The sequence below is a fragment of the Microcebus murinus genome, chromosome 5 (genome assembly GCF_040939455.1).
Source record: "Microcebus murinus isolate Inina chromosome 5, M.murinus_Inina_mat1.0, whole genome shotgun sequence".
NCBI classification, from domain to species: Eukaryota; Metazoa; Chordata; class Mammalia; order Primates; family Cheirogaleidae; genus Microcebus; species Microcebus murinus.
Window position 1 is genome coordinate 105,193,655 of NC_134108.1, and position 17,566 is coordinate 105,211,220.

At 59.9% G+C, this 17,566-nt stretch overlaps 1 protein-coding gene across 1 annotated transcript in view; it reads right to left on the reverse strand.

The window, feature by feature from the left end:
* Nucleotides 1-17,276, reverse strand: part of GLP1R (glucagon like peptide 1 receptor) — a 37,147-nt gene extending 19,871 nt beyond the window's left edge. The window contains exons 1-3 of the mRNA XM_012746948.3: nt 17,199-17,276; nt 8,890-8,986; nt 7,532-7,639 (exon numbers count right to left, since the gene is read on the reverse strand). Coding sequence (XP_012602402.1) covers nt 7,532-7,639; nt 8,890-8,986; nt 17,199-17,276 — 283 coding nt within the window. The remainder of the gene's footprint in view (nt 1-7,531; nt 7,640-8,889; nt 8,987-17,198) is intronic.
* Nucleotides 17,277-17,566: the final 290 nt, after the last annotated feature.

A 17,566-nucleotide genomic window follows, 5' to 3' on the forward strand; every position in this document is an offset into this window, starting at 1 on the left:
TAGTAACACCCTCTTCCCCTCTGCACACACGCATGCACACACTCACACACTCACATGCACACGCTCACGATGGGCCTTCCTCCCCTGTTGGCCCAGGTTCAGGACAGGAGGTCACCAAGGTGAGGCTTGCGCAGCCCCACCGTCAGCCTTTCCTCTCAGTCACCCTAGGACACAGTTTGGTGAATCCACACCTTTGAGACCAGACGAGTGTAGCCCAGCCCACGGCTCTGCCTCCAGCCTCAGGCCACACTACAGATAAGCCCTGCCCCGGCAGCAGGAGCCTCACCAGCCACGCTGTCACTCCCTAGGATTTCTGCTTTTCAGGACTCAGTGCCCAGCCCCTCCCACACTCCCTGGGTGAGGCAGACCCTGGGGACAAAGCTGGCGCTGGGCTCCGGAGAGAAAGGAGGAGAGGCAGCCCCTGCCTCAGGGACCCCCTAGTCTGATGGAGGAGACACAGACCTACCGTCAAGGACCTCCCGGTCCAAAAAGAAGGCTCAGCCTCACGGTTCACACACAGCCTTGGCCTTGGAGAGCCTCCCTCCAAAGGGGAAGGCCCAGCACCCACCTTCAAGTAGCCCCTGTCATAGGCCGGGTCTCCTGGGGAGGCTGCCCTTGGGGACCTCCCAGTCCATGCATGGGGAGACACCCAGCCCCTCCCTCCGGGCGCTCCCAGTCTGATGGAGGTCACCCAGTCCCCGGCTTTGGGGAATCGAGACTCTCAGAGAAAAGGCGAAACAGACCCCAGAAAAGAGTAGCATAAATGCAAACCAGCAGAGGTCAAACAGGCCCAGCAGTGGCAAGGTGGCCGTCACCTGTGCCCATCCTCGCCCTGGCAGTCCCCCGCCAGCCCCGATGTCCGCCTAGCCCGGGAGACGGGTGGCTGTGGCCCCAGGTTTCACATGAGGCTTAGAGAGGTAGGAACGTCCTCGTGCCCAGGAGGAAATACCTCATTCATAAGCTCCCTGCAGGAGAACTTAAGTTTGACAGCAGGGCAGGGAACCGGGACAAAAGGGCACAGCAGTGGGGTAAATGTGGGGAGCACAGACGTCAAGGCGGGGAGCTGGAGCCAAGGAACTTTGAAAGAGTTTAAAATTCTAAAGGACCAGAAGGCACAGCACAAGTGGAGGATGGAGAAGGAGAAGGCACCAGGGGCCCGTGGGCCGGGCCCAGTTTCCCTTCCAGTGGAGAGAGAGCAGTTGGAACCGGGTCTCCTGGGAAGAGGCCTCATTGACACGCACATGTGTGTGCGTGTGCACCTGTGCGTGTCCGTGTGTGTGAGATGGGGGGCGTGGCAGCCCCAGGGGCTACCCCTCAGGGACCCAGGACAGGAGCAGCCACCTAGCCTGGGGGCTCTATTTCCAGCCGCACGCACTGTTGTGGCTGGGAGACCCGTACTGCAGCGTTGGTGACAGTCCCCTCCCTGCACTGCCAGCACCGCAGGGCCTGTTGCTGGCCCTCCCTCCCTGACCCTAATCCCCAGCCACAGTGCAGCCTCCCTGTTCTCCCTTCTCCTCCCTGCTTTTACAAACAAACCAGGTCCCTCTTCGGGAGACAGAGTTATCTGGTAATACGGTGGGACGGACCGGCGTGCAGCATTACTCCTTCTGGAAGAAGCTGCATGCTAACAGAGACTTTGCCTAGAAGAGAAACAAAAACCTGAAACTCTAATGGCAGGTCTCCCAGCGGTGGGAATGATAGTGCCCTGGTCCCCCTCTACTGCGTTCATGCACAAAGCCAGCCAAAGCCACGAGGGTGGGGAGGGAGGCACTGCGCTGACTTGGCAACTTGAACAGCTCCTCTCTTACCTGCTGCGTGGAGGCCTGCGAGTCCCCACCAGGGGACGAGTCTTCTGACGTGAGGCCAAGCCCGTCTCGGGCTGTAGACACCCCCAAGAGCAGTGACGGGGCCCTGGGCTGACCCCATGGGGAACGAGACTGGGGTCAGGGCCTGCTCTGGCAGCCCGTCTTGATGGGAGGAAGCGGGGAGAGAGGAGGGCGGCCAAGGGGCAGGGAAAGGACAGGACAAGGCGATGGAGCCACCCTGACCACCCGTTCTCAGGACTCGGCCCACAGCTGTGTGATACTAAAAGGACCCACTTCCCACAGCTGGCACAGGGCCTGGCATACAGTAGGCACTCCATAATTGCAGGTTCCCTCTCTTCATGCCTCTTACACACTTTCTCCACAGTCTGTGCACTCACACAACCAGTTTTTGAACACCTGCTATATGCCTGACACCTTTGAACATCGTAACACCTTACAAAGTAGGAACAGCTAATCCCATTTTACAGATGAAGAAGCTGAGCCTCTGAGAAGCCAACTGACTTGCCTAAGAACATCCAGCTAGGAAGTAGCAGAGTCGGGGTTCAATCCCCCAGCTCTCTGCCCCCAGAGGCCAAAAGTTAGCAGCCAAACTTGCTGCTAGCCTAGCCGTTAAGAAGGGCCACGTGCCGTTTCTCCTCTGCCCTGGCTCTGCACTTGGATTTCTCGACATTTCAGCCCTCTCCCAGCAGGTCCCCTTGCCAGTGTGGACCCCAGGTGGCCGGCCCCATTCCTGGGCCCTGTGCTCAGGGCCAGCTGGAGGGTGGGGAGGTGGTGCGTGCACAGATGTGTGCGTTGCTGGCACGGAGTCAAGGGATCACTGTGTCCCTGGGAAGCGCAGCGAGTGCATCTGTCAATTACCCTTCATTAGCATCGGATATTAAAAGCCAGGGCTGGTTCCTGGCTGGGCCCCTGGTCCCCAGACACCCATGTTGGCTGGAGGTGGGTGGGTCAGGGCATAGCCCTACTTATCAGCCCCGCTTTATCTGTCCTGGGAGGAGCTGGTAAATCACAGCCGGGGCCTTGGCTCCAGCTTGTCAACACAGGGAGCAGCGGGCAGCCACATGCCAGGAGGCCCAGGGATATTTCATTAAGTCAGACCCTGGTGCTGGAAATAAAACCCCCAATTAAACACTTCCCCTCCCGGAAACTGCCTCCGCGTCTGTAATCAAGCTGACAGCCGCCCTTCCATGTGGCCGCTGGCACTCAGGGCTGCGAGGAGCTGCTCGTGAATCCATTAGCTCCGCGCCCTGGCAACGGGGCCGGCCAGCAAGGACTGCCCAGGCCCCATTTTGCAGACGAGGAAGCTGAGACTTGGAGAGGCCACTCACACACCCTCCCCAAGGTGGAGGGATGAGGGTCACAGGCCAGGCTCGAAATGCAGGCACCGCTCTGGGGTTACGGAGAGCATCCGGACGTAGAAGGAAGTCGGTTTCTGAACTACGCAGGCTCAAGTTCAAAGCCTGATTCTGCTGCTCAACCAGCTGTGGGACCCTAGGCAGGTCACTTCACCTTCCTGGACCTCACTTTCCTCATCTGTAAAATGGGAACCATAATGACTTCCCAGGGGATAGGGCCTGTGAAGTGCCTGGCACATAGTAGGTCTTCAAACCATGGCTGGGGGGGGGGGGGGCTGCTGCCTCTCCCAGATTTCTCGAAGGAGCCCTCCTTTCCTGGGGCTGGGAATGGAGGTTGTGACTCCACTTCAGCCGGAATTCCTCTGGGCCAAGCTTAGGCCTCAGTCTCCCCTTGGCAGCCCCGGCCTGCCGTAAAAGCCCCTGGGGCTCAACGTTACTCAGGGGAGGCACCTGGCAGAGTTTCCAGGAATTGGGAGTGACCGGCTATTTTAAAAGCATTTTATGACTCTCGTGGAAGCAGAGCTAGGCTAACAAACAGGGATCCGGAGGCTGCAGCTGACGGGCGGAGTGTAATGAGCAGACCGGCGGCTGTGGGCAAACGAGGCTGCTGGAGGGTCCTCAGGCGGCCGCGGGCTGTCCCAGCCTTGTCCTCCCCACCTTGTCTGCACCAGCCTTTCCTCTGAGCATCCTCCTCGCCCGACTCATCTGTTCCCGCCCTCTCTGCGTGATGATCCTCAGTCCCAAATTCTCAGTTGGAGGGGTCAGCACTCGAGGGCCTGGCTGGCTTCCCTGGCACACTGTGTGGCTCTGAGGCCTGAGGCCTGGCCCCACGTCCAAGGTGCTGCCTGGATGTCCCCCCTCCCTGCAGGGCCCCTTCTGCATCTGCCTGTTCTTTCAGATCTGGCCCCAATGTCACCTGTCCCTGGAAGGTGTCCTGATGCCACACCCTGGGCAGAAGAGGTGGCTCTGAACTCCCTCAGCACCACTGCCTGGGCCGCTGAGCCGCCCCTGCTGCCCCACGGAGGGGTCACCCCTTCTCCCCAACATACATACACTCCTAGGGTCTTGGTGGCACCCCTAGATCCTGCCACAGACCCGGCTCAGGGTTCTGGTAATAATTTCGTATCTAATTCTTTCTCAAATCACCCACCCTCTGCTCTGCTCTGCGCCCTAGAAGGCCGAGCCCTGGGACAGCGTCCCTCAGGCTCCCTGGCCTCGGCTGGGTTTGGCCAGCGGGAGCACTGGCAGGAGGTAGGAGGGCGGAAGGAGAGAGAGGCTGGGGCACTTCCCCTGCTCCCCCCCTGCCTGGATTCTGAGCTTCTGCCAGTGGCTTTGCCCCTCTGTGGCCACAGCCCTCCTGGGTGGCCACTCCATCGTGACATCAGCTCTCTTGGTGACTCCCAGCCCCATTCTTGCCCCTGGCTTCTCAGGTCTAGGGGTGCCTAACGCTTCCCACAGTTGTAGTTCTTGGTGCTTTACACGCCTGATTGCTCCCTTGACCCTGCCCAGCCTCTGTGAGGGCCAACCGCACCCCGCCATTAAATTCTCTCCAGATTCCCAGCTGAGCGCATTTTCTGCCAGGCCCCTGCCTGAACCAACCCCCTTCCTTCTCCACGACCCCAAGGCACACTGTGATGTGTCTCCAGGGGCTACGTCCTTGAGCAGCCCAAGAAAGCACCAGAACTGCCCCCTTCCTGCTTGCAGTTGGGTGGGGGTCAGGGGACCCTGCAGCCTGTGTCCAGGAGAGCGAGGAGAGTGCCCGGCCAGCCAGGGCCACCAGTCACGCTGCCGGAGCCTGCGTGGTGTCTCTGTGGGTCCCTAACTCAGGGAGAGGGGAGGGGGAGGCAGAGTGGGTGATTCCAAGTGTCAAAAAAAGAGAATAAATTAGCCTGGCGCGGGGTGTGTGTGTGTGTGGAGGGCTGGCAGGGGGCCTGCGCACGGCCGTTATCTTCATGGAGAGAGCAATAAAACCGTGTTCGCTCATAAACGGGCACCACCAGGACCTATTTCCTGCTCAAATAAAATTAAAGGTGATGGATGGAGCCACGGCAGCAGGCAGAGCTGGGGGCGGCTCACTGCTGAAGGATGGGCCCTGTCCTGCGCCTGGCTCCCTGGGGTCTAGAGGCCCAGCGGGGGCTGGCTGAGCAGCCGAGCAGCCGGTCCCAAATCTTTGGAAGGCAGGGAGAGCGTGTGTGTGGCGGGAGGTCAGGGAGGTACGCAGGGCAGGTGGGAAAAATCAGCAGCTACCGTTTTTGAAGAGCCTGCGATCCTCCCACACCTGTGTCACTTGGCTCTATCCCACCTCCCAGGTGAGTAAACCAAGGCACAGAGAGGTCTAGAAACTTGCTTCTGCTCACACAGCCAGCCAGCCACCTACAAGCAGAACCACTAGATCGCAGGGCTTGCAGGGAGAGGGCAGGCAGCTCGTTGTCCTCTGTAGAGGCGTGCCCAGCCAGCAGAGGTCACCCATGCCACTCTCCTACCCCCAGGCCAGAGCCACACACATAGGCACAGCCCCTGCCCCCGAGGAAGCCTTTAGTGTAGCAATTCAACTGACTCGAAACCAGACCCCTGGGTCTGCCCCTCATGAGCTGCATGAGCTTGGAAAAGCCACTTAGCATCTCTGTGCCTCAGTTTCCTCGTCCAAAAAGGGGAGGGTAATCAGAACAGACGGCTGCTGTAAGGATTCGATGAGCACACGTATGTAAAGTGCTCACAACAGGCAGTGGGGGAGGACGCTGCACGCGTAAGGGCCCCTGATCTACCCAGGTGCCTGCCCCTTGCCAGGCCAGGGCACTGTGGGGCGCGGGAGTGTGCGGTGAGGGTGCGGGAGACAGCCTTTTTAGGAGAGCTGCCTGGGCCGCATCTGACCTCAGTCCTGCATGCAGAGGTGAAACTCACACCAGGCCCCACCAGGCCACCTCCTCCAAGCAGACCCCCGGATCCCCTCAGCATAACTTTTTTTTTTTTTTTTTTTTTTTTTTTTGAGACAAAGTCTCGCTTTGTTGCCCAGGCTAGAGTGAGTGCCGTGGCGTCAGCCTAGCGCACAGCAACCTCAATCGCCTGGGCTCAAGCAATCCTCCTGCCTCAGCCTCCCGAGTAGCTGGGACTACAGGCATGCGCCACCGTGCCCGGCTAATTTTTTCTATATATATTAGTTGGCCAATTAATTTCTCTCTATTTATGGTAGAGACGGGGTCTCGCTCTTGCTCAGGCTGGTTTTGAACTCCTGACCTTGAGCAATTCGCCCGCCTCGGCCTCCCAGAGAGCTAGGATTACAGGTGTGAGCCACCGCGCCCAGCCCAGCATAACCTCTTGCTCACACTTGCTTCCGGGCCACCTTCTCTTTGGTGTCAGACCCTGTCAACGCACAATGGTAAGAGCACCAACTGGATTCAAGTCAAATCCGCCACTTGCCACATCATTTGAAACAAGTGACTGAAACCTGCTGGCGTCAGTTTCCTCATCTGGACAGCCCTATATAGCCAGAGGCTAGTTGTAGAGATTCAGTGGACGCCTTGCTTTTAGGGCAGGACCTGGCACACAGGAGGCACTCAAGAAACCTGGGCTATTATTATTCTAAGAAAGGTCTTCTCTCCCCTTATGGAGACCCCCGGTTCTTTGCTGCAGGGGCTTATCTCCCGTCAGCCCCCGAGGTCCCTGGCTTGGCCTGGGCTCAACACCTGGGGGTGCTGGGATAGATGTGGGGGCACATGACTCCTCCAGTCAGGGGTCCCCTGCAGTCTCTGCAGGTGTCTATGCCCCAGTGACCCTCCACCTACCCAGTCACACCTTTCCCCAGCAGGCAGGAGTAAGCTGGGGGCCCTGAGGTTGGGGGCTGGCCAGCCCACCCACACCCTGGTCCCTGCTCCCAGTGAGCTCCTAAAGGGTCAGGAGATGCCCTGCCAGGGAAGGGCCGGCTGCATACACGCATCATACACACACACACACACACACACACACACACACACACACACGTACATCGGAGCAATGACGCCCTGGGCACCAGCCTCCACGCCAGGATCTGTTCCCACCTGGCCTCTGTCCTGACTACTGGAGCAGAGGGCTCACATTTCTCTCCTAAGTCAGACACACACTCCCTTCTCCCCCCACACCCGCCAGCACAGGCCTCAGGTCCAGGCCCAGGTTGCAGCTCAGGCCATCCTGATACCTGTCATTGCCCATCACTATCCACTCCCTCCCCGCCCTGCAAGGGAGGGCAGGCAGACCACTCACTACCAGGCAGGCCTAAAGACAGCCCAAGGTGGGGAGGGCTGTGTCTCAGAGGACAGAAAACACTGCCCCACCCTGGCCTAGCCTCCTGGGTACAAGGGAAGGTGGAGTTCTCACCGCTGCTGGCCCAAGGCAGGTACCAGGGGCAGCTGACGTTCACAAAGGAGCCTGGTGGCCCGTCTGGCCAGCAGGCGTAGTCATCGAAGGTCCGGTTGCAGAACAGGCCTGGGGGCAGGGGAACAGCCTCTGAAGCCCTGCCTGTGCCTGGCTGCCTTCTCCTCCCCTCCCCCCCACCCCAAGGGGAGGCCCCCTGCTGAGCACTGGCTATGTGCCAAGTGCTTTCCCCACCCCAGGAGCCCAGCAAGGGCTCTTGCCACTGAGCAGTGGCAGGACCTTGAGCAAGTTACTTAATGTCTGTTTTCTCACATGTAAAATGGGGTATTCCCTGCCCTGGAGGGCTGTGGTCCCCAATCCCCGCTCCATGGCCTTGTAGGGACCGGGTCACACAGCTCTGCTGCCCCCATCCCCACTCCCATAGTCCCCCACCCCGTTTGTCCTCCAGGAAACTTGGGAAGAGGGGAGCACACAGCAGGAGGTGAGCAGCTCCCCATTGTTCCCACCAGCATCGGAGCTCAGCCTTCCCCCTTCCCGCCCCCACCCGTCAGTGGAAGAATTATCATGAAACCCCGGCCAGGGCCCAAAACATTGGGGACTGCTGCAGTAGGGCTTCGTGGAGATAAAGACTGCCTGTTACATAGACTGCCTGTGACTACTCATAGACTACCTACTCATAGACTACTCATAGACTGCCTGTTACAAAGACTGCCTGTGACTACTCATAGTAAGTGCTCAATAAACAATCCCTATAGGCCTATTTTTAAATGATGCTCACAGAGCAGAGGGCAGTGGTCACTCACAAGGCCGAGATAACCTTCCTAAGGTCACAGTGGTATAACTGCAGAGTCAGCATTCAAACCCAGGTCCACCTGGCTCCAACCCTGTGCTCTTTAAACCACCCCAAAGTGCCCTGGAACATGCATTCCTATAAACATGGTTGCTGGGCCTTCAGTCCACGCGCAGGCTGGAGCTCTGGGGCTCTGAGCACACAAACTGGAAAGGCCGGGGCTGCCCCGAGCAGCGGGAGCTGGAGGCTGGCGGGGGCGGGACAAAACAGGGAAGCCAGCTGCAGGGCAAAGGGGTAAGAGCCAGAGGTGACAGAGCCCTGTGGGAAGGTCTTCTGAGGGTGCAGGTGTTTGAGCTGGGCTTTGAGGAACCAACCTGAGAATTTGGGGTAGGCAGAAAGGGGGCAGGAAGGCATTTGCAGGGGGCAGCTGGGACAACGGGACAGAGGTGGAAGCCAGGTGTGGTGTCCTGGAGACGGAAATGATGCCAACCGTGGACGTGGGGGCCATCAAAGCCCTCCGAGGGTTGGTTGGGTGGCGAGCACTGAGGGTGGGGGCCCCACAGGGACTCACCTGTGGCCGGAGGTGGGGCCTCGCTCAGGAAGCGCTGGCACTGGCGTCGGTATTCCCGCCATTTCTGCACCGTCTCTGAGAGGGACACAGTGGCACCCTGGGGGGAGGGCACAGATGGGGGACCTGTGGGTCCGGCCAGCCCCTCTTCTGCCCCCTCACCCAACACACTTGGTTTCTTGGTGTCTAGGGCACCTTGGAGTCCCAAAGTCTGCCAGGCATTGGCCATCTCTGAAAGTGCGCGAGAACAAGGTGCTGCCACCTAGGGGCTCCGGGTGGACATTGTCCCACCTTTGCTCCTCCAGGGACTGGGCACAGCTCCATGTGTAATGGGCACCCAGAAAGTGTCACCGAACTGATCCTTCTGCTGGTGCGTGGTGAGGAGGGAGAGGAGAGTGTGGGTCCCATTCCTGGTCTCCTGCGACCTCGCCTAGGAGAGGAGGGGGACTTCCCGAGGGCCCAGGGGCTGCCTCTTCCTGGTGCCTGGTCAGCCTGCCCGTTACACTTTCGACAATTCTAGAGGGGACACACAGGCCACAGTGGGAGAGGGACTCGGTTAAGGCACACAGCACCTCAGGAAGCGGAGCTAGGGCCGGACCGGAACAGTGACTATGACAGACTATTAGGGGATGGGGACGGAGGTGGCCTTCAAAATCAGAATGTCCACCATTAGCGTTCCTCCTGCAGAACGCTCTCATCTACCTAGGGGGGCAACACGACCCCGCAACGCTCCCCTCTGACACAACTACCCAGACCAAACATTCAGCCCGGCTCCCAACCCGGAGGAGGAGTCCTGAGGACGTGGGGTGAGGGGGTCGGAAAGCTTCCGGAACACTGAAGTCACTCCTGCAGTGGGAGGGGCTCCCCTCCCTGTGAGTAGGAAGATGTGAACCTCAACTTTCAGGTAAGGTAACCGGAATGTTCTTTGAGCACAAGACCCAGATAGACCCTCCCCACTGAGAACTCTTCCTTCAGAACACTTTTGGGTACTGCCTTCAGAGACATCTCGGGACTGTGGTTCTTTTCTATTTTGTTTCCTGAACAGCCTTAAATATTATAAATGCTCCTGATTTAGAGGCTGCAGAGGCTGCAAGAACCAGAGAGCCCCAGGTATAAAATTTAGGACGTATACATAATTTAAAACACAATTTCACTTTTTGAAATCACGAAAACATACACATACACTGGAATTGAGACAGCTTCTAATTTTAGAAGCTTGCACCCTTGACTTGCCGGGCGCCAAGCCTCGCTGGACCTGGTTCTGGGCAATCCTGCCCTGGTCCACGCTGCTTTCTTTATAAGACGCGTCCCCATGAAGACTGGGGCGCCACGTGCTTATCCCTCGCTGCACAGGGCTCCCCAGAGAGGGGGCCAAGCTCAGTCTGAACCCAGCGACATCCCTGGAGGGAGTACGCTGGGGCTGCAGGTGACGCTACCCTGAAGGACAGAGTTCTTCCGAGGGCAAAGGTCAAAGTATTTTGGGGGAAAAGAAATCAAACACAACAACAGCAAAAGCAGTGACATGATTTTAGCCACAGCTGAGGGGGTGGCACAGTTTTCACCAGAGCAAGTCCTGGTGGATCAACCCCACCTCCCACCCCCTTGTCCCTCTCCCTTCTGCGTCTTCCTCCAGGTAAAGGTTTCTTCCTCCCCAGCCCAGAATGCAGAAAGTCAGGAAGAAATCCCCCTCGCTTTCTGTTTCTAGAACGAAAGCGGGCAATAAGCAAGGTCACCGCTGGGAACTGGGGCAGAAGGTGTGTCTGGGGCAGGCAGTGAGGACAAGGAAGCCTGTGGAAGCCAGCAGTCCCCCAGTGGGGGGAGCGGGAGGGAAGTCCAACCTGGCCACACACACTTGTTCCAGGGAGCTTCAAACAGGCAGCATTGTCATCTACTCTGAACAGAGCTGTGGACATAAACTATTTTTAGACTGGGCTCCCCGAGGACAGGGCCGTGCCTCCCCTCAGACTGGGCTCCCCAAGGACAGGGTCATGTCTGCCCTAAGACTGGGCTCCCCGAGGACAGGACCGTGCCTCCCCTCAGACTGGGGCTCCCTGAGGACAGGGCCGTGTCTCCTCTCAGACTGGGGCTCCCCGAGGACAGGACCATGTCCCCCCTCAAACTGGGCTCCCTGAGGACAGGGTCGTGTCTCTCCTCAGACTGGGGCTCCCCGAGGACAGGGCCGTATCTCCCCTCAGACTGGGCTCCCCGAGGACAGGACCATGTCTCCCCTCAGACTGGCTCCCCGAGGACAGGGCTGTGTCTCCCCTCAGACTGGGCTTCCCGAGGACAGGACCGTGTCTCCCCTCAGACTGGGGCTCCCTGAGGACAGGGCTGTGTCTCCCTTCAGACTGGGGCTCCCCAAGGACAGGACCATGTCTCCCCTCAGACTGGGCTCCCTGAGGACAGGGTCGTGTCTCCCCTCAGACTGGGGCTCCCCAAGGACAGGGCTGTGTCTCCCCTCAGACTGGGGCTCCCCAAGGACAGGGCTGTGTCTCCCCTCAGACTGGGCTCCCCGAGGACAAGACCGTGTCTCCCCTCAGACTGGGGCTTTCTGAGGACAGGGCCGTGTCTCCCCTCAGACTGGGGCTCCCCAAGGACAGGGCCGTGTCTCCCCTCAGACTGGGGCTCCCCAAGGACAGGGTTGTGTCTCCCCTCAGGCTGGGGCTCCCCAAGGACAGGGCTGTGTCTCCCCTCAGACTGGGGCTCCCCAAGGACAGGGCTGTGTCTCCCCTCAGACTGGGGCTCTCCGAGGACAGGGCTGTGTCTCCCCTCAGACTGGGCTCCCTGAGGACAGGGTTGTGTCTCCCCTCAGACTGGGCTCCCCGAGGACAGGGCTGTGTCTCCCCTCAGACTGGGCTCCCCGAGGACAGGGCCGTGCCTCCGCCTTTGTTAGGGGACACCAGCTCAGGGTCTCCACATACCGTGAGCCCTCAGCCCACCCCTGTCTGCACACACAGCACAAGTCACCCAGACCCCTGGCCTCTCCCACACCCGGTGTTCATGGAAGCTGTCACTGCCTCAGGTTCTGGGTGGCGGTGAGTGGAGGGGACACAGGGAATACAGAGATGATGGACAGAGCCCCGGGGGGAGACAGTCCTCAGGCTACTTGGGGGAAGGGGGTCAAATGCTTTGCAGGACAAGTAACAGTGCAGAGGAGGCAACAGTGCTTTGCAGGACAAGTAACAGTGCAAAAGGCTCAGGGAGTAGTGGGGAGGGCTGTGTGTAGGCTCAGAGCTCCCATGGATCTCAGAGGACTGTAAGGTGGGAGTTGTGGGAAGGGCCGGGGAGGCGGGCCGGGCAGGGCAGCTGGGCGTTTCAGCAGGAGGGTGCAGCAGGGACAAGCGCGCACAGCCGGGACATCAGTGCTCCGGAGCCGGAGCGGAGGAAAGGTGTAGACCGTGTTCAGGAGGATTTTCTGGGCAGGAAGAGAACGGTTGCAAGACCTGGGACAGATGGGAGGCTCTGATGTGAGCCAAGACTGGGAAAATGAGGCAGGGGGTGCCCCCCAGTGCCACAGGGCCCAGGTAGGTGCAAAGTAACACACGGGGCGGGGGAGGGGAGTGAACAGTCTTAGTTCTGGGCTCAGATCTGGGCCTGGGGCTGGCTCACCCATAAGTTGGTTTTGCGACCGTGTGCAAGAGTGTTAGCTGTCATCCTCAGCTTGCACATGTGCGGTGGGAATGATCCCAGTTCCCACGGGTTGCTGTGGGGATCGGGCTAACGCTTAGGACGGCCCCGGTACACGGCAAGTGCTCCGTCAGCGGCACCGTTCTCAGAGTGGCTTCCTGGGGATCGGGGCCCCACCCTCCCTCACGTCTAGGATCAACAAACTCCCAGAAGGAGAAAACGAATGTATTTTCATGCCCAAGGACCAACCATTCTGCTTAACCTGTGACATCTTCCAGCAGGAGCCACAGCCAATGGCAAAGTGGAGTCTGGGGAGGCTTGGGACCCCAGGCCCTGTGAGGAGGCGCGAGGTTCTGCCCAGCAGCCCCCATTCCGTCCACCCACCGTAGAAGTCCCTGCTGCAAGCCCAGTGAAGCGAAGCGGTGGGTGCTGGGCAGTGGGGAGGACACAGTGCAGATGTCCCTGCCCCCGCGGGGCGGCAGAGCAGGGTGGGGGACATGGTAAGGGCAGGTTGGCAGATTTTACAATCAACTTGCCAGGCTTCATAGGCTCTCTCTGAGGCCGATGAAGACACGTGGGGACAAGGCCCAGGTTGGAGGTTACAGAGAGGGGCATCCCTCATATTCAGGAGTTTGGACAGGAAGTAGGAGATGAGAAAAGAGGACACCAGGAGGGAGTGGTGTGGCCTGCAGAAAAGAGCACCCAACAGAGATTCGCAAGTCCTTGGTTTAGATTCAAGGACTTATCTGTCCTGGTGGGACTGATGGGACACATTTGATCTTTTGGGGCCTCAGTTTCCTCATCTGTGAAATGGGCCTTACCATTCTTCTCAAAGAGTTACTGCACAGATGCAACCAGATAAAATAGGTGAGCATCTTTCTGACTGTTCAGCGCGGTGCAGGTGGGCACTGCTGGAGGAGGGAGCGCAGAGAAAGATGTAGACGGGGTGGGAGCTCCGGAGCGGATGGGCTTTGCAATGCCCGGGGAAGAAACTCTCCAAAGACTGGCTGCCAACCTGAAAAGGCCCCCCTCTTTCTCAGTGTGGATGAATGTGTCAGATTCTTTCCTTTTCTGGAGACTTCTTTGGTCGAGGGGGAGGAAGAAAGAGATCCCGGCCTCTCCGGGCAGCTGGGGACAGCCCCTCAGGAGGGGAAGGAGTGCTCCACACACGGGGCTCCCCCAGCCAGGTCCAGGTCCCGGAACCCCAGCCTCCCTCTCTCTGTCACCTCCCAGCGCCCAAGTCACACCTCCCACCACCTGCAGGGTGGGGCTGTCTCTTCAACCCCATTTTTTCCCCTTGAGGGCTTTAGATATCTGATCAGAGGGGCAAGGCGATGAAAACTCAACACACATTCAGTGTGGTAGTAATTCGATTAAAAAGCAATAAAAATAAAGATTTTTTTTTTAAAAAGAGACCTGTGCATACATTCTCACAGGCACAAGACCTCTCACGTGAATACACTGTCACACACGGCATCACATGGGCCATCAAGCACATTTCCTGACACAGGGTCTCGCCCCCCACACAGTGGCTCACAGACTGCCAGGCACACACTCGCGGTGAGACGCTGCCCCGACACACACACTCACACCCCTCGACTGGCGCACTTAACCTGCACTGTCACACACACACACAGAGGAACTGCCGTAGGCACTCTAGGACAAGGACAGTATGTCTCCCACACACATGGACACACACCAGCATACACACCCGTTCACACGCCATGATGTCACACACAGAGACCCCCTCTAGCACAGTATCACACGGGGTCACAAACACACACACACTGTCAGACACACAACTACACGCTGAGACGCTGCTGCCCATGCAGGGACTCACTGCCACGCAAGCACACTGTCACACACAGCGTCACGTACCTGTACGCAGAGAAACGGGGGCTCAGACAGCCCACAGCCTTCTACCCGGGGTGTCTCTACCTGTCTCTATCTCTGTGTCTCTCCACCCCCCCCCCACACACACAGACACACGCGCGCACGGAGGAATGTGCCCAGGGCCAGGCTGCGGCTCAGGAAGGGCCTGTTTTATCTCAGCGCAACGCATTCCAGGGCAGGATGTGGTTTCTTGGTGACTCCTGCCCTGGCCCAGACCCTGGGTCCATGTCCAGGAGGGAGCCCAGCTCCGAACAAAGTGCACGCTGACCGAGGCGCGGCGCTGGACCCCGGGGCCACGCACTAGAGCCCAGGGGACCCTGACAGCCCTCTCCAGGTCCTACCCTGCGAACACTTCCAGGTTCCCAAGGACAAGCGGGTCAGGTTCCCCCAGTGAATAAAGCGGCCGTGTCAGGGCATCAGTGTCACGCTCCTCTCCATGACCCTGTGTTCGAGCTTGTGATCCCCATTTACAGATGAGGAAACTGAGATTTGGGATGATCACGTGTACTACCTAACATCAGCAGCTAATAGCAGACCTGATACTGGAACCCAGTTCCATCTGGGTTTAACCTGGTGTGTCAAAGGCCCGCCTGTCTCCTCAGTAGACCAGCTCCCTCTCGGGGCCTGGGGAGGTGAGAAACGGGGAAGCAGGTGGGCTTCCCAGCAACAATGAAGGAGTGGCCTAAGCCACCTGGAAGTCAATTCTGCCACCTCCTACCTGCAGGGAGGCGGCCCCCAACCCTCCCAGACCTGCCATGTGCCACCCACTCTCAGCTCCTCCTCCAGTCCCGCCTGAGTGGGAGGTTTAGGCGGACAGCCCAGCCCCTGCTCCTCCCTGCCCCGAAACTGCTGGGCCACCTTGGGGGGGGGGGGCCTCTTCAGAGCTTCCATGTCCCCATCAGCAATACCAATCTTGCTGAGCTCATAGACACAAAATAAAATGCAAAACTGACCATTTTTTAGAGCGTCACAGGCATGCATGAGGCTGTACCATAATTACTGCAGTCTGTCCTCAAAGCTCCTGTCGCTCAGGTCCCTGCAGCTCCCAGAGACACTCCGTGCCCCACAACAGGAGCATGCCCTCAGGGCTCCACCCTCCTGGCTCAGGGCCTGTCTCCTCCTGTCCTTCCCTGTCCCCCTCAAGTCCTGTCGTGGCCCAGGACTCTCAGCCTTCGCCTGAGGCCTGGGGCTGAGGAATGAGAGGGGACCAGAGGAAAGAGCAGGTTCAAGGTCCTGACACCAACTGGGAACAGGGACTTTGGGAAGGAGACCAGTAACCCATAGAAGCTCTCGTGTTCCTTTTGCTTTCTTCCCTTAATCCCAACCAGAGCCGCAAACTTGGTCTGGGGCGGGATGGGACCAGGAGCAGAGCCTCCCACAGCCAGCCCATAAGAAGAGGTAAAGACGATTGAGAACACTGTAACGGGTCTGCAGTCCTGCCCCCGCCCCTGTGCCCCAAACATCCCAACTACACCAGAAAAGACAAAGACTTATGGGGAAGGAGCCTTAGGAAGGGGGAGGGTGTCTCCTGGGGCTAGGGACAGTAGCTGGGCTGGGGAACAGGGACTGGGAGAGGATGAGTCTGTAAAAGAATTGGGGGGAGGAAAATGTGCTGACACCCTAGCTGAGAGGCACTACTGTCCACATCTGGATTCTCAGCCAGGGTGGAGTCTGCCCTCACCAAGGCAATGGGCCCTCACCCTGCCTCTCACCTGTTCTGGGACAAATATCAAGGCCTGTACAGGCCACTTCCTGAAGACCTCAGTTCTTTATGTCTGGGGGTAGGAGTGGGGAGGGGATAGGAAGGGACTGTCCTGACCAGGACAGGGCACCCAAGCCAGCTTTCCCCTCAAGCACGTCCGGCATCTTTGAACAACTCCCTTCTCCCAAAGCCACTGACCACGGCCCCAAGCTCAAGAGCCCGGGGCAGGAAAGGCAGGAAGGACAGGAGAGAGGGGCTGCAGAGGCCCACCTGTGGCCTGCTCTCTGGTGGCACCAAGGAGACCAGGGTGTTCCTGGTGTCCCAGAATGCCTTCTGGTGTCTCTTGTCAGTCTAGGGGTCAGAATGGGAGGTCAGCAGTGTGTGAGGGGGGCTGGCTGCTTCCAGAACAGCGCAGAGCCTCCCTCGTGTTTGCTGCAGGGGCCGGAGGTGGGGGCTCAGGTTCCATCTGGGAGGTCACTGGGAAGGACAAGCTGCCGCTGCAGGGTCCCCAGGACTATGAATCAAGGGCTGTGCCCCAGGCTGCTGAGGAGGGGTAGGGAGCCTCCGGGTCTGCACACCCTGGCCCTCTCGGCCCTTCCAGAGCCTTCTGGGGGTCTTTGGGCAGGCGGGCGGACAGGCGGTCGTGGGGGAGGTGGGGGAGGCACCGCGGGAGAGGGGTCCGGGCATACAGTGGGGTTCGGGGAGTCCGGGGAGACGGGGGAGCGCCGGGCTGCTCCCAGGCCGCTGTCAGGGGCTCAGGAGGAGGAGGACTTGGGAAAGTGGCGTAGCGAGGAGGGAGATGCGGCGCCGAAGTCGGCGAGGGCGGCCGCGGGCCAGCTGGTGCCCTGGCGGAGCGGCCCGCGCGGCGAGGAAGTGGGCGCCTCGCTCGGGTTGCGGGAGTCACCGTGGTCCACGCCACCACCTGGGCCTCCCAGCGCAGGGACACCCAACTCTCCAGTCCCCCGAGGCTTTGCGATCCCCCCGCCCGCGGTCGCGGAGTTTCGCTCAAGTCCTGGCGGCCCCTGCCAGGACACTGCGCCTGCAGCCCGCAGCGCCACCACCCGCCCTGCCGCCGGGTCCCGGGTCTCACCTGGGGGCGGGGGCCGGCCCTGCCCACCGCCCCGAGCAGCAGGAGCGCGAGGCGCAGCGGGCCGGGGGCGCCGGCCATGGCGGGGCGCTCAGGACTGGGCCATCGCTGCCACCTGCGGAACCGCGCGCGGCGACTAACCCCGGGCGGGCGGCGGGCGGCGGGGGAGGAGCCGACACGGGGCCGCCCCGCCCGCGGGAGGGGCCGGGCGGGGTCCCCGGTCTTCAGTCCCAGCCGGCCGAGGCCCCCGGGCCAGCCCAGCAGCACCCCTGGCCGGTCTCCGGCAGGGAGGTCCGGGCACTGCGCTCCCAGCGAGCGCGGCTCGGGATTAGGAGCGCAGGAGCCCGGCCACCAGCCAGCTTTCGGTGACA